The 26127-nt window shown below is 37.5% G+C and overlaps 3 protein-coding genes and 1 non-coding gene across 7 annotated transcripts in view; 1 reads left to right on the top strand and 3 right to left on the bottom strand.

Moving 5' to 3' along the window:
- Positions 1-388: 388 nt before the first annotated feature.
- Positions 389-3622, bottom strand: LOC145503266 (translocon-associated protein subunit delta-like). The gene is made up of 6 exons (XM_081482760.1): positions 3523-3622; positions 3034-3152; positions 2215-2289; positions 1285-1374; positions 903-965; positions 389-565 (listed from the first exon to the last, which is right to left on the bottom strand). The coding sequence occupies exons 1-6, from the start codon at positions 3581-3583 to the stop codon at positions 455-457; spliced, it is 519 nt and encodes a 172-aa protein (XP_081338886.1). The 5' UTR covers positions 3584-3622; the 3' UTR covers positions 389-454.
- LOC145461653 (small nucleolar RNA SNORD61) lies at positions 690-763 on the bottom strand. Its single transcript, XR_014040758.1, has one exon. It is a non-coding gene; the product is annotated as a small nucleolar RNA SNORD61 (small nucleolar RNA).
- Positions 3623-3672: 50 nt separating the features above from the next.
- The window catches only part of LOC145503261 (rRNA-processing protein UTP23 homolog), a 50863-nt gene continuing 28408 nt past the window's right edge, over positions 3673-26127 (top strand). For 3 of the 4 annotated variants that reach the window (XM_081482757.1, XM_081482758.1, XM_081482756.1), the window contains exons 1-7: positions 3673-3782; positions 3939-4028; positions 5443-5589; positions 7011-7085; positions 7917-7996; positions 8378-8560; positions 9637-9727. In XM_081482757.1, coding sequence (XP_081338883.1) covers positions 3695-3782; positions 3939-4028; positions 5443-5589; positions 7011-7085; positions 7917-7996; positions 8378-8560; positions 9637-9726 — 753 coding nt within the window. In that variant the 5' untranslated portion in view covers positions 3673-3694 and the 3' untranslated portion in view covers position 9727. Of the gene's footprint in view, positions 3783-3938; positions 4029-5442; positions 5590-7010; positions 7086-7916; positions 7997-8377; positions 8561-9636; positions 20791-21011; positions 22302-26127 lie in introns of those variants that run through there. The other variant, XR_014051453.1, reaches the window with a different exon arrangement.
- LOC145503231 (prolactin-releasing peptide receptor-like) overlaps positions 11705-26127 on the bottom strand; it is a 25463-nt gene continuing 11040 nt past the window's right edge. The window contains exon 1 of the mRNA XM_081482717.1: positions 11705-26127. This exon is cut by the window's right edge and continues 11040 nt beyond it. The gene's annotated coding sequence lies outside the window, so the exon portion shown is untranslated.

Below are 26127 nucleotides of genomic sequence, written 5' to 3'. Positions count from 1 at the left end.
GCATTTTCTACCAGTATGTGACTGAGGCACAATGAGGTTAACCCTACTGGGAGCACCAACCCACAAGACATGGCCAGACCATAGCACGGGAACTCCGTGAACTCTGTGTCCTACTCTGACAAAAATATACGAAGCAAGACTTGCCTCAAAATTTTGCTGTGGTCAATCAGTTGACCATGAAGGCCTGGGAGAAAGCCATACAGGAATTACGCAAATGCAAGACCTGGTTTTCAAATTTAGATTCAAGTCAAATGAATGATTGATATTTGAGACTGAATTTTACTTACATGAGGCTGCTGGGAATGTGGTACAGTTTTTGTATCTTATGCAACACCTACCAAATTTTTATTGTTAAAACTAAGACTACACAATCGCAAAACACGTTCATGTTTTTGCATTCAATTTTATTAAATACAAAGGTGTTCTAGACATGATAACTTTAAAAATGTGTTATTTATGATTCTTGTAGTCTGCTTTTCACATTGTTGGCACTCCACCATATCAGCAATGCTGCTACAACGGCAATGAACTCAGTTTGAACGTAAAGTCCCTCACGCCCAGCACCCTGGAAATAAAATGATCAATGTCAAACACAATACCCTGACAAAAAAAAAAAAAAAAAAAAAAACTTGTGGAGTGCCCGAGCTGCAGTACAATCATTTTCAATAATTCCTTAGCTCACCCAAAGACATTTCAGAACTTCTTAGAGGATTAAGTGTTTAATCACAGTCAGCATCATGGTAGCGATTGTGTTCATCATAAAGTCTTTGGGTAGAAACTAAAATTGGTATTTTGGATCCTTCTCTCTTGGACCTTCTCAGATACACTTATGGTTCACGTGGTGATTGTTAAGTATCTACTCACAAAACAATGAACTGTACAAATACATGTACACTTCTCACCGGATGGTTGACGTCAATTGTGAACAAAGCCTTTGCCTCACTTACTGTACCACTTCTTTGTGCCTAAAACAAGAGTAATTCAAAAAAGATAATCAGTCACAGAAGAAAAAAGATCTTACCATTTACAGTGTACATCCACAGTGGATAACACCCAAAATCCACAACAGGAACAGTCCTGTTATGTACAAAAAAGCAGAACTGAGCAAGTCCCAGTAATCAGACAGGAAGTATATTTTGTAATCATTCATTCTCATTGGATTGACAGATTATACAAGTCATCATATACTGGCTTGCCCTTATACTTACATTATGCCCCAGTTGAACAATTCCCCCACCCCAACCAACATGTTCAGAATTTGTTTAAATTTTGTTGTCTAGGTACCTTTCTGTAGGCAGCATATCCTTCATCATCATAAAAACTCAATTTGTAGATACCAGCTTTAGCTTCTTTGTGTTCCTCTGCCCAGCTGACCTAAATTACACATTAGAAAACAACACTTTGTCATTTTCAAAATGATGATGTTAAAGTCCATTCAAGTGTTTAATGGATCTGTCTCAGTTTGGGCAAAAAAGCTGCAACTTGATAACATTGCAAGAGGAGTTATTGTGATGCAAATCACCAACATTTTTTTTTCTTTAGCAGCATTTCTTCCCTTATAGATTGGTTTTCTATGGGAAGGCTAAAAAGAATCGGATACAATGAAATGCTCATTGAAATACATTGTACCACTGTACAAACTGGTTACAGCTGGTTGCGACAGTTTAATTTGTGTAGCCTCGGAACCTCCTTGTGTTTTACATGAAAATTGATGTGATCACTGTACCTGTACATGTCAACTTGAAGTCTTCCAAAGACATATCAGAATACATTTAAGTGTAACCATGAGCTAACTCAGGGTAGCTGATTCACATTCATCACAAGTCTTTGGAAGATATGATTATTCACTTTACAATATAGAAAGATACGTTTTTTTTGAAAATTACTGCCAAAAAGAAAGCAGTTACTGCTGAAACTTAAACAAGACATTTGACCAGGGATTTCATTAAGCCCATGGGCAAGTTGACCAGCTTCAATGAAGATTTTGCACACCTGGTTTGATCATCTGGCAAAAAGTGTTTCTTATAAAGAAGTTCAGTTCAAACAGTTTTGCCTGCCTGTGAAAACCAGTTGCCAGCCTGCTAAAACCATTGATGACAACAACAACCAACCATTCTATTGTACTAGATTAACAAGAAAAGAAACCCCTGGATCTGAGAAAAGCATTTTCTGAAATCACAGAATGGTATGGATATCATTCTGCCTTTAACTGACCTGGAATTTTGCATCATCTGTGGATCTTGTTACAGGTAAAACTCGCCCATTCACTTCAGCATACAAGTTTAACTCCTAGTTTAAACACAAAACAAAGGGAAAAAATATATTAGTTTTACAAATAAACTTAATGTGATGTTGTGGTGTTGTGGCACTACAGCAGAATCTTGCTATCTCAAACTTACTCAACTATCTGCTATCTAGAATTCAACTCACTGTCCCTTGGATATACTTTTTCACACACTAGCTATCAGCTACTTCCAACTCAACCTATTCCAAGTTTTCATTTAAGAGTTAAGGACAACAGGGTTCCACTGCACAATCAAAGTTATCACCAGCAATTTCTTTCATATCGTTAATTTAGACAAGCCTATTCCAAAGACATATCAGAAAATGTAAAAATATAATCATACACTCATGGTAGCTGATTCACGTTCATCACTTACGCCTTTGGAATGATGTCATTTCAGTTTCAAGCATTGACCTACAGTCTACACAAATACTTAGGTGTACACAAGTTACACCGTCAAGCTCTACAAAATGAATACTACAGACAGTATGAAGTTTCTTGGTTTTGAACAATCCTGCAAAAATTGGCTTTCTTTTTTCACTTTGCTAGTAAAGGTTGAGGCGATAAACATACCTAAAATTGCATGTGTTTTCTTGCTTGAGCAACAATTTCAAGGATCCTAAAGACTTGCAAATAGATTTTTCATACCAACAAACAGGTAAAAACGTTTTTGGACAGCTACTGTACCAGTAGCTTAAACAAATCTTAAACCTTACTCCACACGCTCATTTCCACATTCATTCCTTTACCTTAGCATTATTGTCGCATTTGAGGGAAAATTCAACAATAAATACACTTTCTGAAGACAGCAAAATGTTCCTTGTGGAGTAGATTTCTGGTGTGGGCTTAGCTCCAACACAAGTATCACCTGAATTCAAGAGAAAGATAATCCCAACACTAAGATGAATCGAAAGTAGTTGAGATTTTTTTGTGACAAATGCACAAATTGAAAGAACAATGATTTTTCTCTGGAGGCTCTGGCTCAAATATATACAAAAAAAGCCAGAATGCAGTCATTTTACTAATCAATGAAGTCTATAGACCACTGAAAGATCCAAACGAGTAGTAAAAATCCAAAAAAAAAAAAATCAAGATTGAAATAAGCCAATAAATCGCTGCCTCTTGTGTGAAACAAAAGGATTGAAAAATTACCATTAACTCGCAAAATATAGGCATTGAATTACTCTTTGAGCCTAAAGAGCAACGTTATCTTCCTGTATACGTTATTTACGGCTTACCAAGAGTATTTAGAGGTGCAAAAAGAGCTAAAACTGCGAGAACCACGCTCAACGCCGCCATCTTGTGCCGCGTCCACGCTCGAAGAGAAAGAATAGTACAGATCACGTGGCATTCACTTTTTGAGCCGTAATTCAAACCTATCAGCGGTTTACTTTATGAGAGTTTGGAAGAATGAAGGTGAAAAGAGTAAAGCATGCAAGAAAATTTCTGACTTTGTTCAAGAATTCCTTTGGGATCTTTGAGCCTTACCAAATATTAGGTAAGTAAGGGTATTAAATATCACTTCCTTCATAACGCTTTGCAGTTTGGTGGCATTTTGGAGCTTGTGTCCTTTGCAATCGCTGAAAGAGTTAGTGCGTTTGATTGATCCACGTGCAACTGTACTAACTTAATTTTTATGTCGTTCTCTCTTCAGTTGATGGTACTTTCTGTCAGGCGGCATTGCAGACTAAAATCAATATCAAGGAACAGTTACCAAAATACTTAGATGGATCTATTCAGTTATGTATCCTTATATGCCTATATGAGCTTGTTGTCCTCAAGCTGTGATACATGTACAGTTATCTTAAAGAGTTTGCCAATTTAAAATTCCTTTGAGTTGTGTGTGGGTACTCACCAGTTAACCGAAACATTCGAAAATTTCAGTTGAAAGTCAATAGACCAATTTCGATATCTTAAAATTCAGCCTGAAACAATTGATCTCAGTACTTGGCTTGAAGGAATAACAATTATTTACTACAGAGTTTGTGAGGTTTATTCCCCAAAGCCTCATGCTGAGGTCTATTGTGTTAGGCTGAATTTTAATATGTCACAATTGGTCCATTGGAACAGTAATTTTTCTGGAAAATCTGTTCAGAAATTGTAGGCTACCTCCAGTGGTACCCAGATGTAAAGCAAAAGATTAAAATCCTCACTCTAAAACACAATAGCAAAACAGTAGTAGCTGATGCAGTACCAAGAAAAGATAAGAAACCCAATTACTTCCAGGATTACATGTACATGTATTCCAAAGAAAAGGCAAGCAACTCTAAGGGTACATGTATTCCATAATTTCTCACAATAGACTAAAATGATGCTTGTACCTCTAAGATCACTTGTACAGGGTATCAAACACACTAAATTCACAAAAAAAAACACTTGTTGGAGAAACATCCTATTTTATGCTCAAACAAATCCTTTGCAAATTGTTAAAAAAAGGAATAAAATGGTTGTCACTGGCTAAAAATATGGTTATCGGACGTTTCGGCCACTACTGTTGCCTTCTTCAGCAAAAGATGGAAAATGCAAATGTTAAATGGCGTCCTGTTAGAATATGTAAAAGATGTGTGATAAAACTAAATGAGCAATAGTCTCTAGAGTATTCTTAATGAGTGTAAAAATTCTTAATGTCATTGTACACATTTGGTAGCGCTATGTGTTTGTTTATAGCGTTCCTGTCTCGCTTGGCATTCCGTGCGAGACAGGAACACTATAAACGAACACATAGCGCTACCGAACGTGTACAATGGCATTAAGAATTTTTACACTCATTAAGAATACTCTAGAGACTATTGCTCATTTAGTTTTATCACACATCTTTTACATATTCTAACAGGATGCCGTTTAACATTTGCATTTTCCATCTTTTGCTGAAGAAGGCAACAGTAGTGGCCGAAACGTCCGATAACCATATTTTTAGCCAGTGACAACCATTTTATTCCTTTTTTACCAATTTTTAACATGCCTGGCTACACACCGAACATTTTAAATCCTTTGCACTTTCCAATCACTTTTTCCTGATGTAAAGGAAATAATTCCTGTACATGTATTTTCTGGTCAAATCACCAGTATGTTGGACTCAATAGTAAAGCTTGGGATTTAATTATTAATAACTTTATAGTGGTCATTTGTGACATTGAATAAACTTGACTTAAATTAAGTGACAACAAGATGTGTGATAGAAGAAGGCAAAGCTCTTGGTCCTCAGCTGGCAGGTGCTGTGTTGATTGCAAAGAGATTCCAGTTACGAAAATGTGCCCATCATAAAGAGGCTGTCCCTGCTGCAGAATGTATCATGAGTATGATAGGTACAGTATAAGATATGGTTGGATATTGGCCTTGGTGGCCTCATTTTTTTTTTTTTTTTTTGTGATTATGTAGACTGAGAAGGAGTCTCTGTCCATAAAGATAAACATGCAAAAAAAGAACTTGGCCAATATCCAGCCATCTTGACCTCATGCTTGTTCAATAACCCGTATTTATCCTGACAAATAAGCTTTTTACGCACCACTGGGAGTCATGTCATGCTGACTGCAGCAAGCCTGGCCTTTATGCTAAAAATAAACTCCTTAAAACATACAGTCTTGAGCCAAAAAGACAATACTAATGATACAGTCACAATCTCAAAAAAAGTGCTGAAAAAGACTAAATACATGTATTCTAAAGGGTTGGAGGGTGGTGGGGTCAGACTATAGCAGACAGCAAAAATAACAGATGCCCATCTTCAGATCATAGAACCTTTATTAGCCCCAGGCCCTAGCAGTAAGAAAAACGTTTTCCACTTATTTTGTTTTAATCAGCCAGTGGAAAATAACACATAAGATATATTTTAAAGAAAATATATAGACAGTGAAACCTCACCATTCAGGCACCTCCCTCTCCCTCTCTGCTATATAGATGATCTCTTAGGTCCAGAGAAACCACAAGTCTAATCTCTGCATGTGCCTTAGTTTACACTTTACTGCAAGACACCCCTTATTATAATTCAATGCACTTTTTTTTCTTCTTGGTAACTGGTCGAGAGCCTACCTTGTACCACATGACCTGCAAATAATTGCCTACAAAGAATTGTCTGCCCATGCATCATCGTCATTGTTTTATTCTCCTAGTGGAGAATTGGGCTTTTGCCTCTAATTGCTTCCAGGCTGTCCTATGATCCTCTGAATATTACATCTTCTTTAAGCTCCCTTTCCACTGTACTCCTCCATGTCTCTTTAAGTCGACATGGAGTTCTTCTGCCTTATGGCACCCATGTGAGTGTGATTCAAGGATGTAAATAATGATCCATTCTAAGGATGTGATCTAGCCATGTATATCTCCTCCTTGCCACCTGCTTGCTTATTGGCTCAGTGCCTGCTCTTATTCTAATATCCTTGTTTGTTATGCACATTGGCTGGTAGATTGTTAGTATCCAACAAAGGCTCTTGTGTAAGAACACATCCAGCTTTTTCTTGTCCACTTTAGTCATTCACCAGTTTCACATCCATAAAACAGCACTGAGAGTAAATTAGACTTAAAAATTTTGATCTTGGCTGTGCTGTTAACATTGAACGCAGTTATTAGAAAATACAGTATTGTGATTTCATTTCGTCAGTGTCTTGCCGATCAATTATTTACCTCGGCCTTTGGCAAAGAATTGATCTGCTTTCTACTGACAAATCACAATATTTTCCTCAACCTCATCCAATAATTATTAATTATTAACATTCAAGTTGCTTTTTTATCAAAGGAACTGAGAACCAAAATGGTTACTTTGTTGCATCACAGGACAGAACTTTGAGAAGGCATTTACAGAAAGTTCCAGGCAAGTACATGCAGTTAGCACAATTTGTTATTTTGTTGAGAATGAACATGTTGGTTAAACTTCTGCTACAATAAGTTTCCAGGTTGGTAGATGATGCTTTGTACTAGATCACATTCTGAAACTAAGGCAAACATTGACTTAAAAAAGCATAATTATTGGCATAATATCTGAACCTAATCACACCTTTTTGGTACCCTGTGTTGGCATATCAGGGAGTTTGATTGAGCCAAAATTCCCGTGGCAAAACCAAACAAACCTGATATGCCGCAGAAGCATACCAGAACAGGTATGATTAGGTATGTACTGTTCCCAAGTTTGGCCAAGTGGCCATGATTCCATAACCATATCAGGTCAGTACTAGTGACTTGATATACAGCTGTATAAACAATAGCCTGCATTTGGTGTGAAAATATGCTCAGTTTTTTTCCATGGACATTACCTTTTCTGAGAAACGAACAGTTTTCTGAGAGCGAAGCTTGAGGAAAACTGGGAGTTTAGGAACAGATAATGTCCAAGGATAAATATCCAAGGATGTTTTGATGCCAAATGGAGACTCTTGTGTTTATTATCCTTCAAATATTTTTTGCAACAGGTGCAGTTTTGAAACTTGGGGAATATCACTCGGATATTCCCCAGTTTTAGCTGGGGCATAATTCACTCAACCTCACTGCCAGGGTCTCTCATCTTCTCATCCCACCAATCGTGCACAGGCAAAAATATTTGATGGATTATAATGCAGGATGTCAGGAGAGTAGACATGGCTTCTGATTGGCTAATTGCGAATTTGGGTATGGTAAACAGGTGTAATCATGAACAACTTTTATTTTGCAGGTGTGCCTCTTCTCTTTATAAATCGCAACACAATACTTCTTGAGAAACCTTCAACCACATCCCATCAAGCATCTGAAAAGGTTTGTTATCTCCTGTAAGAAACATGACTTCTTTATCATGTCTATCATGTCTAAGTGGCTAACCAGTCTAGCACTTAGTTTCCAACTTCAATTTTCCTGGTATCTTGTTAAGTTAGTCTAGACAAATGGTTCTCCTGTCCAGGACCATTTGTACTCCTGGCCTGCAGTAGTTAAGAGATGTACTCTGAGAGTGAAGCTTATTACCTGAGAACACAATTCAAAGACTGACCCAGGACAGAATCTTTTTAATGTTAGTGCGCTTGCTTTGATTGGTTCCCATTGACTGGAAAGTTTGGGACAGTCCATGGTCTCTCCGAACGTTATGTTCCCCTACAGTACTTTATCTCTCCTCTGGACTCTTTTTTTCTTTCTTATTTTAAGGTTGAAATGTCTCGTCTCCAACCTTCTAAACATGAAAAAGAAACGCTAGAAAAGCTGAGCGACTCCACAACAGAACTAAAACCACGCCGTAAACGAAAACGACCGGGGGGGCCAAATCCACTCTCGGTACTGAAAAGCAAGAGGAAAAAGGACGACAAACACTCAGCTAGCGACGATACCAAGGTAGAGTCTTGTTTAGATTTTTTTTGTTTTTGTTTGTTTGTTTGTTTGTTTGTTTGTTTTTTAAAAAGAAAGTCATAATTTTCAGCTTAAAGGGACATAGATTGCATGATCAACAACGATTTTGGAAGTATACCAATTCAAAGTGTACAATAGAATTAAATTATTTTTGTATAACTGGAGTTCTGAATTGGTCAAATTCTTTAACTCGAGTTACGGTACCTGGCAAACGATAGCCTTCGTTTTGAACATTGCCTTACGAATGGAGAGTTTTCCTCATTTTAGCAGCATATAAATCGGGTTGAGGGCAAGTACACTGTGTGGCAAAAAGGAAAAGGGGGCAGGTATGAAATCCTAATTTTAGCCCAGGGAACCTAGCTCTTTTGGCTATTCAAAATATTTGTATTTTATCGAGATGGTTTTTTTTTTATGTACCAGTGACGTTTTCAGATTCCCTCGCATTTGCTCTTTGTATTTTTCTTGCAAGCGTTACCCCCTGTCAGCCCTCAGACAAATCTACAGAAAGTTATATACATGACTGTTTTTTCCCAGCTAATCTAGAAGTCATCCATGTGAAATGTCTGACTGAAAAACCGTGCAATTGCTTGCGCTGTGATGTAGAATAGATGCGAGATTAGAAAATGAACACGTTGCACGCAAGCCCTTGCGAAAGCCTGAAACGAAGGGCAGATAAGTGTAGTTTTGACTTCTAGTAGCTTTATATTGGTCTTTTTCGTCCCCGTGTGGGTGTGTAATTGTACCTACCTTGAGATAGTGGGCGTTATGTCTCATGTGAGGGGGTGTTATACCTCCGGGGTGTGTAAAAATGACCGCAGATTATCGGGGGATGATAAACGGATTCGGGATTTCCGAGAATATGAGGGTGAGGGAGCCCACGCATCCTGGCGGACTTTGAAATATGCTAGCAAGATTTTGCTGACCATAGAATGAGTTAGCGTTTTCTAATCGACTTACAAATGCGTTAACTGGATTTCTGGTCAAGATGTTAATCAGATAGTGATACAAGATACTCGATGTTGTCTTATGATGAAAGTCATATACTTCTTTCTTTCTTGTAGAAAAAACGAATTCGTAAAAGAAAACGGAGGAAACTGGCGTCACACGTGCAAGATGCTCTACGGGAACACGTGACTGCAAGTGCCTCATAAGGTCGGCAGAACTCTATTAGTAGGCTGGTGTTATTTATTACAAAAATGTGAATATTTTCGGAGTGACATTTTTCTGGAATAAATTATGATTCCACAATTTCGCCTTTGTGCTCACAGAAAACTTCCTGCCTAAAAGTTACGAAAGTTACGGCCGTCGTTATGTTGTGGTTTTCCAACGCTGCTATATCTTGGTATAACTTTATCAACTGTGAGAATAAACCGAGCGCCTAAAGAACAAGTTTATTCTTATTTTTATTCAATTACCACAAAAATACGAAATCCGGTTATTTAGACCAGAGACGAAAAGGACTAAAGATTGTTGAAATGAGTTACATCAGAACAGAGTAACATGAAGCCCCTAGTGTTTGTTACTTCTCGCTGTTAATTCCCAAGAAGTGAAACTATATTTGAGGTCCTTACTTTTGGATTTTCGCAAGAGGTCGTTACTTTTGGAATTTAATGGGACTATTTTCAGTTCTGGCAATATGAGCATTTGTTAGCTTTTGTTTAACACTTATAGTTTCAATATTCATTTTTTTTTTCCCTTGTCGTGATTTTTAACGACACTTTTTGTTCATTTGTGTCCTCGAAAGTCGAATACTTGAACGCGGAAGAAGTCGCTATTAAAAGTATTGCATTTCCCGGCAAAATATCACAAAGATAATCAAATGGTTTTTTCTTTTTTTTTTTTTTTTAATGATAGAAAAAGTATTGAATTCAGCGTCGTTCGGTATCACATGCAGATTGTTGTGAGACATACACTGAAACATTGTACAATAAAAACCTTTTTTTTTCTCAGAATAAAGTTTGAAAGTCTCTTGTACAATTTCTGTATTCACGGCTGTAAACTGGATTGTCATGTAAGCGAGGAGTGGAGAGACCAAAAACACCAACAATTGTCATGCAATACTCGTCAATACTGGTTGTGTAAATTCTGTAGAACAGTAATTGCGCTAATGACAGAACCTCTACAGGAAGCGACGATAATTTTCCGATGGAAACGATGAAAATAAATTGCAATATTGAAAAATTTGACTCGATGGCGTTTTCAAGTTTTCTTCCGATTTGTGTGAAATTAATTTTATGAACTTCTTGTTGCAACGTGGACTAATTCCCGTTTTACCACAAAGATTTTGTACGAGAACGTTCTGTAATTTTTCTTTAGAATGTATGATACAGTTTGAAGCTAATATTCCGTATTGTCAATTTCTTCTGACAAATGTTTCACTTTAAAACGTATTTTGGTCTTCAGTAATTTAAGTCGTTTTAGCTTAATCTGTACGTGCGAAATTACAAAACGTATTAATGTACTATCAAATTCACTTCCTATCTTCAATAACAAAAACATAATTTAAGAACACATGTACATGCAATCTGAAGGTTCAAAGAGAATCAGTTACTGTCACGCCAATATGTTCGGAACTTGATATTTTAAGTCAGTTACGTTAGAATGAAGCGACGCATAATATTTACTTATTTTGTGATGGTGTTAGGTCAAGATGATTTCTGTTGCTGATGTACGAGTAATAATATTTGTTTTGTGGATTTAGGTGCCATATTTATCTATTTCCGCATTGCATGTTCTTGTGGAAGTTTCTTTTACTTCCGTGTACCTAAGTGGTGAAAAATTTCGTTGACGGAAGTATAACGGCTTTTGAACGTTTGGTTTCCAGTTGGAGGAAGTAATAGTTTTTTTTAGTACCTGTTTAACCAGACAGCTGTAATTTCGTGAATAGTATTTTCAGTTTAGCTCCAAAGTTCAACGCATTCAGATAAAAATATTATTCTATATATGAAGCCGCCTTCCTTGTGAGTCTTAATGGCCCTTTATCAGGTGAACTTTCCTCGTTTACACTAAAATGGAGTTCAGCTTTCTGTCTTACCGCGGTTAGGATGATAACAGTATCATCATTTTAGCGTGGGTTTGGCAATGCAAGCAATATTTTCTCCATGCGTTCATCATGAGAAAATGAGGTCATTTCCTTTTTTTTTTTTTCTTCCATGGGAATGCGCGTCCGAGCAAGACCAACGGCTTTGGGTACCGCTCCAAGTTTTCGATGCCCCCTTTATGTGAAAACGGTGCTTGTTTATTTATAGATTTGGACTTTTATTTTAATCGTGGGTCAGGCAATGCATGTAATATTTTCCTCGTGAGTTCATCATGAGAAAATGAGGTCATTTCCTTGTTTTTTTTTTCTTTCTTCCATACGAATACACACGTGTCAGAGCAAGACCAACGGCTTTGGGTACCGCTCCAAGTTTTTGACACCCCTTATATATGAAAACGGTGCGGTGCTTGTTTATTTATAGATTTGGATTTTTATTTTAATCCTGGCCAAACTTCAACATCCGCTGGGGAATTGCCGCTGTTGAGTAGCTCCAAAGGTCGGTCGTGTCGAAAAGTCAGTCTTCGGTTATTTTCTTTTCGTTTGGTGCTCGCCTGATCATGTCGCCCCAGGGTCTAAATAAAGATCATACATGAATCAGGTCTCGTAATTTTTTATACATAAAAGTTATTTTTAACATCTGGTTCACAAAAATAGCCTGCAGTAATCGTTTCCAGCAAATTCTGCCTATTCAGTTAAAAGAAATTCACGCCGCAGCCAATTTTTTTTCTTTCTTTGCATTAATTTTCAAGTACTCTTTTTGGAGTTGTAAGTTAACACGACACAAGACAATCATTCCATGCAAGATTCAAGATGAATTAAACACTACTGCATTATTTTTGAAAAGACAAATTAACCGAAGCCGAGCAAAAACCTGTCTCGCATCTCGCTCATGATAAAGGACTATACAACCTGTTCTCTTTCAGACTTCACCGCGCGCTCAAACGGTCTTTATTAAAGTGAACCGGTCTGTGCTCGAGAGTAAATTATTGATATTATATTTGGTCGATAGCTTGAGGTCGCCGTAGTTAACTTAATTTTCGAACTTTTCATTTATTATAGCTGTGTCGACATGATATCGAGCCGATGACAATTTTCAACAACAATTAAGTAGTTATAAAGATGGCGGCTCTTAGACAAGCTGTCTTCCTGTTGTCTTCCTGTTGTCAATGGGAGCCCTAAAGTGTACTTAGGGAAAATGTGGCAACAAAAACGCTGCTTTTCAAACGCCCATGATAAAAAAGTCTTACGTTAAAAGAGTAGTTAACATCGAATACTACCGTTATTTTGTTTTAGAAGGCAAGGAAAGTTTCTTGGCGATATTAACACTGAAATTCTCCCAACTGTTTCTATGCATTTTCTATTAATCTTTTTGGGAAAATTTGGTCTTTGATGATGGCTTTTTTTTTCCAGAGATGATAAGGTCCTTTATCTCTGATTTTCACAATCTTGTTATGTATAGTTTGCACTTTTGATATAGCTAGGTTCGTACTTATTTTAGTTTGGTAATTTAGTCAGAAGTTCTGACCACTGCGGACTCGTACTGAGAATTTTTGACTTGGTTGCCATAGGTTGGAAGAGAGTTAGCAATTTGGTATCTGATAATGTGAACGAATTCTAGATTTCTTTTCAGCGGTTCGGCAAGGATTTTTATGTTACCAGTAAGTTAATTTGCAGCTAGCAGGTTTTGTAGAGAGTGTTGTGTCGAAGGAAATGACCGTTTAATCATGGCTAATGAAAACGTTTTTCTGCGTAAATTTCTATCAGTCCTATAGTTATGGTTGGTGAAAATTTTTATCCTCGGGTTGGTGAAAATCAGAAAATTATTTGTTCTTTATGCTGATGAGTAGCTACAGTTTGTTAATCGATAATCGCAGAACTTATGTTGACCGCAAAATTCAACAATTTGAGTGCCAGCGATACGAAATATTGAACGAGATACCTTATAGCAGTTTGACCTTGAAAGATGTCCTGTGACCATATAAATGGGTGATATTATTAGTAGCAGGTTTGAAGCCCAGAATACGACTGAGAAAAGATCGCTTTTGTTTTTTAGATTTCCTTACATGCTAAAGAATCTAGAAAAGAATGAAATGCGAGTTTGAATTGATCGGAGTTAAAGGGTCGATACTGGAGGACAAAGTTGTCAGTGAAGCTTTAGATTGGCGAATGTTTCATATAATGAGCTGGAAATACGGTCTATAAGTTCAAAGCAAGTTTTACGTCAAAGGGAAATACAAATCGTAATTTGGAAAAAAGCAAGTTTTCAACACACATTTTCTATCGTCACCAAAGTTTAGACCTTCGGTGCAAGCGAAGAAATACTGTCATGAAACGGTTAGTTAACGGAAGGAAGAACTGTTACTGAAAAACACTCTCATTACTGCGTGGGTTTAATGATGTTGAGTGTTGTGACGCATATCTTTTCTCTGGCAGACAGTAGATTTAGATTTTTCATACCCATTGCGTTGGGAATATTTTATAATTGCGTCATGGAAAACAAATGTAAAATAACACAGAATTCATTAGATATTCTTTCGCATTAGGGCGCTTTTTATTAAATATATTTTTAATTAATGTTTTGTTTTACTATTGAGGGTGCAATTTCTAGAGATTATAATATCACTGTTGAGTTCAATTCGCGTGACTGTGATTGAAAAGAAACTGCTGAGAAACACGAGAGCAGTTTTATTTTTGTCTTGTCTAAGCCTCCGGCACGGATTTAATGTTTTCGTTTTTGGCCTAGGAAAAACTCGTTACTTTTAAAACGTCTAATTGCCAAATATACTGTTGTCTGATTAAACAGAAGGTCAAATTAGCCAAGTATCGTGTTTCAGTCTTAGCTAACTAATTTGCGTTGTCAGCTGTTTTTCTGCGGGCTCCCTGTTGCGTGCGATGTTTCATAACAGCTATATTGTGCTTCATTGTTTTGGCTTTTTTTCGAAAACAAGCTTTGAGGTCATGGGGTCACGTGAGAATCGTGCTGCCATCAAGGCGCTTAAGGACGTACAGTTTGAATATACTTGCTTTTTTTTTTCTTTTTTTTTTTTTTTTTTTTTTTTTTTGCAACCGCAATGGGTCCGTTTTCTTCTAGGGACTGGTTTCGACAAACAGACTCATTTTGAAGGATGAACTCATTAGCAAAACACTGATAGCACAGCTTGAGTCCTTTGAACAATCCAACCAGCTGGGAGATTAATATTTTTGTGTGTTTCGTCTTGTTTTGGCTTGACTCGTGACCAACAGAAACTCCATTTATTGTGTACATAGGAACTCATGATGAGTTTAACTCCGTATACTGAGAGAAAAAATTAAAGAATGCAGAAAATTGGAAAACAAACTACATAACATGAAATTATTACATAACAGCTTTCGTTTGAATTGTCACACACAAAGGCCATTTTGTTTCCATTCCACGTGAGCTCTAGTCGCCATGAAAAACTTGCTTACTTTCCAGCTAATATCTCAGCAATAAAAAAAAGCTATTAGAATTTGTTACTATGTCTAAGAATGGTTATTTTCCCTTCCCTGCCCCTCATCCTGGCTACATTCGTTGTTTCTGTTTTCTCACTTCAAGTTTTAGTTTCCTGTGAGCCAATATCGTTTCCTTTGCTGACACTTCGTTTTCATGATATAGCTTTGCTTTTCTCTTGTCTTGTTTGTCTGGAATTGAACCAAGAGAGAGCTTCGTTTCTTGTGGTTGTTAGTTAGTTCCTCAGCCAAATCTTGTTATTGCTTAGTATTATATAAATTGAAAAATAAAGAAATAAGGAAAACATCGTAAGTAAACTTAGGAAACCCAAACTCGCACACGACATCGCCAAAATAGGTGCGCCCCAGGAGCCCATGACCCTGGGCTCCTAGTTCACCCTTGTTTCAGTCTGGGTTTTTCCCTCTTTCTTTTTTTTAAATTTATTCTTTTAAACTATTCTCGGAGTTTTACGCCCTCTAAACAAAATTAATGTTCCGCAGCTTGTCATTTGGCGTGGCTCGTGTTTAAGGCACGTGTACATTTGCACGCGCTGAATTTACTTTAATTGTCATATCTTTGGAATGTTTGTTGTGACAGTATCTACTATGTATAGCCTCTATCTTGTGAGATATAAAATCTTGAACATTCGCTGAGCCAACGAAATGTTATGTTATGGTTGTGCTATTCTCATATCTTTCCTCATTCGTTGCGGAAAAGGCCAGAAATCTTTAACTGCGCAAGGTTTAATCCATTCTACCTCTTTAAATGACAAATGAAGACGTTGAGCAACGTTCAAAGACAGATTAAGAGCGGGCTTAAAAACTGTCGTGTAAAAAACAAGAAAAAAAATAGTGTCTCGAAATTGACACTGGCTTAAGGATGGCAGTTGTGAAATTTTAGAATTTCTTCCGCAAGTTTGTCGGTGGAATTTTTCACGTACGGTATATCGCGTTACGTTGTGTGGTAACAAGCATTTATGGTAATATTTCACACGATATGCTTGTTGATCGTCAAAGAAAGTTTGCGGGCAAGATTAGGAATCATTTAAAAAACGCCTCAGGGTTTTGTGAGGTTCTTGCAGTTTATGCAGCCTCAAGGAAATGCAAACGGTTTAATTCTCTTTCCATGTTGTCGGACATTTAGTCCTGGCAATGTGGTAACACATCAAGAAAATGATTTTAGTTGAGCGCCCTTCACAGTGTTGGTAATACTTGGAGAAATTACGCATCGTTTATTAGTGATTTGCTTAATCCAGATTATGAACACTACTTTAAAGAGCCCTTTTTCTCTTAAGTATTTCCGTTCGCGTGGAAGATCTATGGAAAAGATGATAGGAAGGACTGGCGAAACAATATAGCAAGAAATTAATGTATTTCCGGTGCATTGAAAAGAAAACAATAGAATTGTTCCTTATCGGTCTTTTTCAGCAATTAATCAAATGTTTGTCGCTCATGGCTGATTTTAATGTAGAGTTGTGGTATATAGACCTAGTTTGAAAGAAATCTGTTTAAAATGTCAAAGATTCACCGAACAAGTCTCTCTTTTATCGTGTCGTGGTCGGAAGTTTTCAAAAGTCAACAAAAAAATTTGCACAGTCAAATATCGATGTTCCAGAGTGCAGAATATGTCAAAACAACTTCAAAATAAACATCTTTTGTGTTGAGGCAGTGGACTGTAAAATGGCTTCAGGGCTTCGTAAGCACTTTAATTAAAGCCGTAAAATGTATTTCCAATGAACACAGTTTGTGTAAACTTAGCTTGTGTAGGTTTTTATTGGCCTTGAGCGATGTTACAAACATAAATTCAACATGTCTCTATCCATTTTGTGTTACCTTTATTGCGTTTTGTAAGCTCGTAGACAACGCAACAACTTGCCTTGAATAATTAAGATACAAGACTCGACTTGAACTGATGAAGAAGGGACAGTGTTTTATATCTCGTGAGCTGGTTTTATACTCTTATCTTTCAAAAAAGCCTATAATCCCGACTGTTTTTGTTTTACAAAGTAAACTAAAACAATTAAAAGGTTTTATCTCTTGCTATCAATAGATGTATAGTTTTGTCTGTAGTGAAAGAAAACCGCAATATTTTCTACCCGCCAATTTGTGCAGTCACAAGACAACAATTCTTGTTTTGGAATTGCGGCAACGAGCAATGTTTTTCAAAAGACTGCCCTTGTGTTGCGCCAGGCTGTCACCTGCTCAGTTGTTTGCCCACTTGAAATACCATTTGGTGAATGTATTCAAATCCCTTTTTCTTGATAATTAAACCCGCTGTTCGGCTCTTTTTGTCGCTATTTTACCACCGTAATTTCATCTTATTTATGAGTAGCCGACGCCGAATTTCCCGCCTTCATCTTTCAGCGACAAAACGGCAGTCGGCTTTAAAGAAAAACGTTTATTCAACGAGTGATTGAGTACACGATTGAAATTGGTTTCCCGGCAGTTTTTGATTAAATCCGTTGTCTTGTTGAGAACAATACTCTAGCAGCTAATATATACAGTTTACTAAACTTTCTGTAACCACAGTCATTTTCTTATCCGGGAACGACGATTCGTAATAGTTTTAATGGCTTCTTAATGGACACGCAGATATTCAGTTTAAGAAAGTCCCATATATATGTATATTTTTTTTTCAAAAAGTATTGCCTGGGGTTTCAAACTGACTTTTACCCTTTAAGGAGCGATATTGCTCATCTTTTATCGTCTAGAATCTTTAATTAAGTTCAAAACACTTAACTGTCACAGGCAAGTGAAACCCTCTGCGTGCCTCGTGATAACCCACTGACGAAAATGTTGTTTTCGTTGTAGAAATGTGTTCAGTCCCCACTTCGAAAAAAATGTGTGCCCTCTTTGGTTAGCAGCAGCTTTGAAAGCTCGAACTTGCTCAGTTCCGACGGAGTTTGAAAATTAAAACGTTCCGTAGAACAGTTTGTAAATGCACAATTATATAAACACGTGAAAACCTTTCCGTACTTTTACTGGTTTCAGTTCGCCTGTCAAACCCATTCCAAGGCTGCAAAACAAAAAAACCCTTTTGGAATCAAGTTTGTTTCATGCCGAACAATACTGAAATTACACGTCATCAGTAGATAGTCTTCCTGTTCCTTTTTTTTGTCCATCTTCCGTTGTTTCGAAAACACTGCCCTTGATAAATAACATGGCCAGGCAGAAACGCCTGCCCACTTCCGCAACAAGTTGACGTTAATGAGATAATCTTATGTCCAGTTCAGCAAATCTTGACGTGAAGACAAACCAATCTCAAGTGCCATCATTCGCGCTCTTACACTCAGGAAACCCGTTAAGTGCACCATCTTGATTGGCTTTTTCTTCTTTCGTTTTCTTCCCCCCACGCTTTTGAACTGTTATTTGTCAGGTTTAAACTAAACCGCAAATAAATTCGAGATGTTTCGTTGTCTAGAATGGAAAGTTCCATGAGAGAATGGTAGCTGAGGCTTTTAGGGAATTTTTTCGTAGCTAAACCTGATGTTACCTACCACAACACGGTTCGTATTATCATCATTTTTTTAAGCTATTTACTCGCAGATCTTGCCATAGTGCCCTTAACTGATGGTTCTCGTTTTTCTCACTGTCTGTCTGCTGGACAACGTATCGATATTGTAAGGTGAATTTATCCCGTGATCTCCTGGGATTTTACTTTGAAAACAAAACAAACCACTGAAGTTTAGTCAAAATATGTTAAGCCGACAAGGGTACGAAAACAAGGGTTTTTGTTATGGTTTAGTGTAATCTTGTGGCAGTCCAACACGTATGCTATATGTGTGGTGAAGCCAAGCTAAATTTGTTCAAATTTGTCTTTGCTTTTTATTTCGTTACATTTCGATAAATATGTCGTAATCGAAACTCTTTTGTGGTGTTGTAAATCGGATCTCGCTCGAAGTAGCTGCGTTTTAAAAGCTTGTAATATGCCTGGATTAATTTTGTTTGTTTCAGCCTATTTTTCTAACCTGGGAAAACTCTGAAAAGTGATATTAATTTCAAGAGATCAAAACACAGATAATTTTTCGCATCGAGTGCCTAGTTTGAATTTGTTTTGTTTTTGATTTTCCTCTCGCAATCAGTACTGCTGCCCCGCGATTTCGAGGGCTGAGAAGATAAGTTATTGGGTCAAAACACGAAAACAAAAGGCTAATTTTCCTAATTTTAGAGTTATAGTGTCGTAATAATGTGTGATTATGTTGTGGCCAAATTTCTGCGAGTGCTGAATCAGCACACGACAGCATCACATGCCGAAACACTTGGGATTATTCATTTTCGAAGTAGCAACATCAAACGTCATCGAAGAGCATGATATACTCTGATATCAGAAGACGAAAGCGTCAACTCTGATCACCCAGAATTTCAGTGAGTTTATAATAAGCTTCTTAAAAGGTCTTGATCTTTTTTGTATTGGATTTTCCCCGCACGTTTCCATGCGGCTTTTCCGCAGGTGAAATGAAATTGGAAGATTGCCATCATTATATAATTGTACGTAACGTAACCATGACATTTTCCTAAATGCAGTAAATTCTGCGTAGAATTTACATAAAACTCTCTTCCGATCGCAACTGTTTCACAAAAAACATATTAAAAAAAAAAAAAAAGAATTGGAGGGACTTTAACTTCAGTATTTATGATCTGGATAAAGATGCAAAAATCACGTCGCGGTCGGAGACCGTATTGTAATACTGCTTTGTTCAAAGTTTGTGCCAATGTTTATCTTTTTGCGTTTTCTCTATTCAACAAAACGAAAGACAGGCAATTTTGGCGAGATGCCATCTATATTTGCCTAAGACACACACTTAAGAAAGTCTTAGCTTCCATGTGGTTTGTCCACCGTATCTAATACGAAAATCCACCCACAATATGATGTTAAAACTTAACACGTCAATTTGAAGTCATGTTTATAAACGTACTCGTATTTTCGTAATTTGCTCTGTTGTGCGCCCACGGTGGAAACCCATTTAAATTTGCTCGAATGTTTCAAGTGATCAAATTTTTTTTTTGTGAGTGCATTCGTTGAGTTGATGTCTAGGTACCCTTCTAGTTGCAGATCTTGTGTGTTTTGTCTTGTACAGGCTCGTCGCTCTATTGTTTACTTTAGACCTGTGGGTCTATAGGAAATTACCAAGGTCGCGCTCATAATTTTGGCGACATTTAGAAAGTGGAAAACACAATTCATGAGTTAATTTGACAAATATAGCATAAAAGGGGGTTCCTTTTTGTGTTCAAGCAACCGTAAAATAAAAGGCCTGGCATTCATCAAACGGTCAGCCAATCAGTGTCCGTCTGGTGCTGTCAATCAAAAACCGGGCCAACAAAGGGCAATAAAGTCGTGTGTTAGGCACGAGCGTTCGTTAGACCATTTTAAAAGGCAGCGGCGTCATAACACACAACAAAAAAAGCCATCGTCCCGAAGTACAGATGAGTTTCTTCCAAGGAGCAAGTTTCTGGATGGCGTCGGCTTTTCTTATTCCCACAGACGAATCTCCGACCCGTAGGAGAGCGTGCATTTTAGTTGGGAGAGAGCTTCGGAAGATCGCCGATGACCTTGAAGCCTCCGCAAGAGCCGAGCAAGTTAAAGAACAAGACATTGTTGTCGGAGCGATGAAGACGGTGTGCGTGGTCGCTGGAGTTGTGTTCCTCGGCAGAGCTGTTTGGAAATTTCTGAACACTTGAGAAGTTACATGTTACACAAACTAACGAGGTAAGCGCTTCGTCTCGATGATAACAGCACTACAACTTCACGATATTTTTAACGATTACATCTGTTGTATACTTACAGACAACTCAACTTAGTCGCTTTCTGTAGGTCGCGCGGGAACGCTAACGCAACCCGCCAAATCTTATTTCCATTACGTAAGCACCTTTTTAAGCAAGCTTACGCTCGCGAAATTGTCAAATTAATTTGTGCTTCCTTTATTCTAGATCTTACGTCTTAGAGGCTTGCTCTCTCCGAAGATGGAACGAATCGCTCGAAGAAATTATTTTTAAACTACGCAACATGACTCTTGATTGCCTCGAGTGACATGACATCAGTTGTTGGCCTTCGTGTTTGATTTCCATCGACTGCTGATCGTGTTACATCGCTTCATTGTTGACAAATACAAGATTAAAAGCCACTAAAGCCCGCACTCGGGAAATCGCAGGAGCGACTTATCCGTTCTCCATAACAACAGGGCAAAGCAAGTCAACTGCTGTTTTTTCATCCTAAAGCGTAGTTGGACAAGAACTTCGTTTTACAGAACTGAAGGTTTGATTTTGTATTACAGGCATCCGCTGGCGTCTAAGAGACAGTAAGATTCAAATGCAGACGTTTGATCTCGAATAGTTTGCACCGGCTGTATATTGCTAAGCTTGCATTGTAAAGATTCGTTGTCGCCTAAGGAATCGATGTTATTGTGTCGTTTCGTTATCACTGCTGACTGGCATGATTAGATAATTGATAGACTGTGACTCGTGGAACTATTATTAATATTGCTCTTTGCGAAGACACGCGCTTATCGTGAAGGTTAGAAAAAAAAAAAAAAGTCGCTCGACCTTGACACATGAACATCCGGAAATTTTCAAAACAAGAGTTTCGCTTGAAGTCACGTCGGTGTTGTTTGCTGGCGAACAATTCCTGCGTGTGCCTACGAGCGAAAAAACGAAAACAAATCCTCTTCATCGATGTCGTGACAAAGTAGAACAAACAATCCACGTTCTTTATTGTCGAAGCCTTTCAAATGCAAATGTATCGCTTTTGTTGATTGGTATTGAAGGGTTCTGAGTTGGCTTCCAGCCTCGAAAGAACTCAGTTGAATGCACGGTGATCACGAAACCGCAAGCATCTTTCAAGTGGGTTCCTTTTTGGCAGGTTTCAAACTCGTATTACTTTATAATGTACAAAAAGACAAAAGAAAACTTGTATTTAGATACAGCTCAACGCAACTCGCCCGTTAATTTAATTCAAACTTTGGCAATATTTAGTAAACTCTTGTAAATATCAAACTTTTGTAAATAGTTACCTTTGTAAAAATGTGTAAATAGCTAAATGATATTTCTATACGCTGCAAGAGCGACAGATTTGTAAAGTAATATTCATTTGCCGCTGATGGCAATTATTTACTGAAGCATTAGTCCGTACATTATGGGCTTCTGCTTGTCAACCCGAATTGCATCAATTCATCGATGAATTTATTAGAGAGATCTTTTATATTTATAATAAAAGAGTATAAACAAGGAGAGCATCGTTGTTTGACTATGGTTTTAAATAGTTCTGGAACGAAACAGTTGTTCGCAGAACAGCTTAAAAGTGTAGTTTTCGATGTGCTATTGAATCAGATGGGAGAAAAGCGCCTCAGATCCCATGCACTGTCGAAGGAAATTTCACTCCTAGTTTGAAAAACAATAGACCTTTGTTTCCAGTTTCTTGTACATTAATCCGTCGATGGCAGAAGAAAACAACCCACGCGTCCATCAATACTATAAATAACAGGACTCTTAGCAGGGAGGGAATTTAGGTAAACTAAGCCTTTCAATACTGATTTCCTTTATTCTTCCCACTCTTGCTCTGGAAAAATCGCTCTTCAGATTTCAGTCGAATGCGTCTTTGAATGTGTCATTCTTTTGAAATAAAGTTTGCGTAGAAAATTGGCTATTAAAAATCCGTGATATTAATTTTTGCACAGTCCTGTACGGCGTTCAGCTAAAATAAAATCAAGACTAACACAAAGGAGATTGAAGCGTGATATGAAGTGATATTGGTAAGAAAGTGAATCATGGTGTTTCTTGCCTTGTCAGCAATAAATACGTTTTACTTCGATTCCATTGTTTCGGTTGCTAAAATAAGAATCCCGCTGTCTCTTTACCTTCAGGCTAATATTGGCTAGACTTCTTGAATGTCTCTCGAGCCCTTGTATAAACATTGGGTTGAACTTTCTTGGCAAAAACCTCTAGCTTAATGCAGGTCACAATTTAATCCAGTTAAGATTTACGAACAAAATCAGGCAGGTTTTTATTTATAGCGGGAAAGACCGGCGTATTTTGGCGCGACGGAAACGACTGATAAAGATCGAGGGACTCGAAACAAAGTAACTTTTGTTGATATATTTCATGGCCTGTCCGAACATGACCTTACAGCATAAAATAACGAAAGAGAGATATTGTTTTCGTCAACGAAGGGACTAACACGCATTCTTTGTCAGTTCATTCACAGATCGATATCGCATGACACGAAAGATCTTGTTTTCTTTGGAAATATCGAACCATTGATAACGATTTTGACAAGCCTTGCAAAAGTTGACTAACATTGGTGTTGACAACGGAGAAGGCAAAATATGACCGAGTTGAATCTGAAGCTCTACCATATATGAACGATTATAAGGCTTATAAATACCCCAGTATCAATTAAAGCTAGAAAACTGAGCTTATCGCCATTCTCTCTCGAAAACTCAAGCGCTGGTCTTTGTGTGAGAAGTTAAAAAGCGCGCCGACCACTTTCGCGACAATTTCAAGAGAGGGATTAAACTTGACTTTCGTCAGGGACCTTTTTTTTTTTTTATTGTTCTTTATTAAGAAGAAGTATTACTCTTTGAAAATAGTGTGGTCAGTTCTTGTGTAGAAAATCATTGACAATCCAGACCACTATAGATACATCAGTTGTTTCTCTTTTTTTTTGGAAATCCAGCCATGGCTTCTTTTTCGAAATCATTTTTATTTTCTAATCGAAGCTTAACTACAGACACTTGAGCAAGGCATCCCCGTTGCATTTGTCACCTCCGTTTTTATTTTCATTTTTATTTTCAAATACTATAACAATCATTTCTTAACAAAGAAAGCTTTCTCTTTCGTCTAAAATTAGACAAACAATTGAGTTTATTGTTCACTTTGGTAATCCCTTTTAACTTTATAGACGAATCTTGAAGTCTTTGAGCTGATATTTAGTAAGACTTAAGAATAAACTTACCGTGAGAACGTTTTATTGTTAAATTGAAGGGTACCTCATCTCTTTATTAACAATAAATGTAAATAACAGGAATAAACCTGTCAAAGCAATAGTGACTCGGTCTTACAACGAAAGAGTTCCTGCGCGAAAACTTCTGAACGGGATTTCACTATCGTTTTTTGATGTTGAGTTTTCGTTGTTTTTTTTTTTTACATAGTAGCTTGTGACTTTATCAAATAAAACGAAAAAGTAGAACTCTGTTGTTGTTTTTCTGTTTCGTTCTTGTTACTCTGCATTAGTCCTATTTGTGTCTTTGCCTATTTTATCGACGAGTTGATCGATCTACAGTGCATTTCTGAGTTGAGATAACTTGGACAATTGCCCGAACGTGTAGTATACATGAGCTCTGAAAGTTATCTCCCGATCACACGACTGTTTGACCTTGGCTAAATTGTCTGTAAAGACTTCCGTTGATGGATTTTGCCTTCCCACTAGGTATGTCATCAGGCGATAAATTTCCCCTGGGATTGAGGGACTGAAATCGATAAGTGAAAACCGATCGACGGAAATTAAGGTTACATCAAACACAATACAATGTTAAATATCGCGTTAAAAGCCTGTCGACACTTATTCCAGTGAAATCTCTGGAAAATTGTCAAATAGATGGTTGGGCTTTACTCGGATAGAATTTTCAATGTAAATTCAGTCCCCTTTGGTCTTTCCCGAGTCCAGAATTTAATCCGAAAGAAAAACGAAGAGAAACGAACAACCATGAATAGACTTTTGAACTTCCAGATTATGTTCACTGGACCGGAATGAATCTTCCAATTCAGGATAATGTTTCATCGTTAGAAGAATTAATACTGACTCTCAGAATGCCAAAATATAAATCGAACAAATGTTATTTTGCGGAATATTTAAAATCAAGTAACACCACTTGAAAGCACCGGTCAGTTTCCTTTACTTGGATTGTTTTACAAGTGTGTTTCTTCCATAGGCTTAAAAGTTAGAGCTATGCACCTTGCGACCACCATAATAAACAGTACCACCTGAAAGTACTTCTCATTAGCTTTCATCTGAATGGTCACACACTAGGGTTCTATCCACAGACTTAAAACCACGTTTAACGGCATAATAAATAGTACTTCACGAAATATTAAAGTACTACTCAAGATCTTTCATGTGTACCTTCATTCTCTTTCAATCCACAGAATTTAAAGTTAGCACCACCTTGTACAGCATAATAAACAGCACCACACGAAAATACTGCTCGGAAAATTTTATTTGAATATATCGACACGCTGGGTACAATGTCAGCTTTGACTCCATGAGTGAAAAGGTTAATATCCGCCTTCACAGCCACTTAGATGTTTTTGACATTTGTGTGATGTCACCTTATCTGACACAAACAAAGCCGGACATAAGATTTCTGTAGGCAGTTTGCGGTTCGTTTATTTTTTCGGAGGACCGAAGGAAAATTAGACGCCTTGGAGCAGTTTAGCATTTCCGTGTTGATACTGGCTGGCTAATTCGACATGTTTATATTGTCAAAAAGAAAAAAAAAAAATCAACGGGTGTTTATGTCAACCTTAAATGAGTACGTGATCTCAGGATAAGTTCTGTGACTGTTTAAGCTACTGTTATGTAACACTGAACCCGTGCAGAGCAGAGGTAGTTGTTTCTTAAAGGGATACACGTGAATATTCGCATGTCACGTCCTCGGCAGATTGATTTTTTTGGAGGGAGGGCAATGCAGCAAATTTTAATCTGCTTTCGAATCATTTTCCATTGTCCGTCGTGACAACTGTACGGCGGACTTTGTGACAACGACACTGAAAACAAAAGCAAGGATTTCCGTAAGCGTGGATTGATAAAAGCAGTTCGCTTCCGCGGTTTTAATCATGAATTAAATATATGTGACCTTGGCAATCACTAAATTAGACTGAATTTGTAAACGCTTAGGGACAGTCCCCACTTAAGCACTTTATTGTTTGGTCACGTGATTAATATCGTACGTGTGTTTCGTTTTTTGTCATCACAACACGAAAGTGAAATAAAGCGGCTTAGTTTGCGTGCTTTTTCCCCTAGCCATTCATTCAACCTTTCGTAAACAAACTG

Source organism: Orbicella franksi, chromosome 11, assembly GCF_964199315.1.
Source record: "Orbicella franksi chromosome 11, jaOrbFran1.1, whole genome shotgun sequence".
Classification (NCBI taxonomy): Eukaryota; Metazoa; Cnidaria; class Anthozoa; order Scleractinia; family Merulinidae; genus Orbicella; species Orbicella franksi.
The sequence above is the reverse complement of the archived record's forward strand: the minus strand, read 5'-3'. Positions and strand labels throughout refer to the sequence as shown.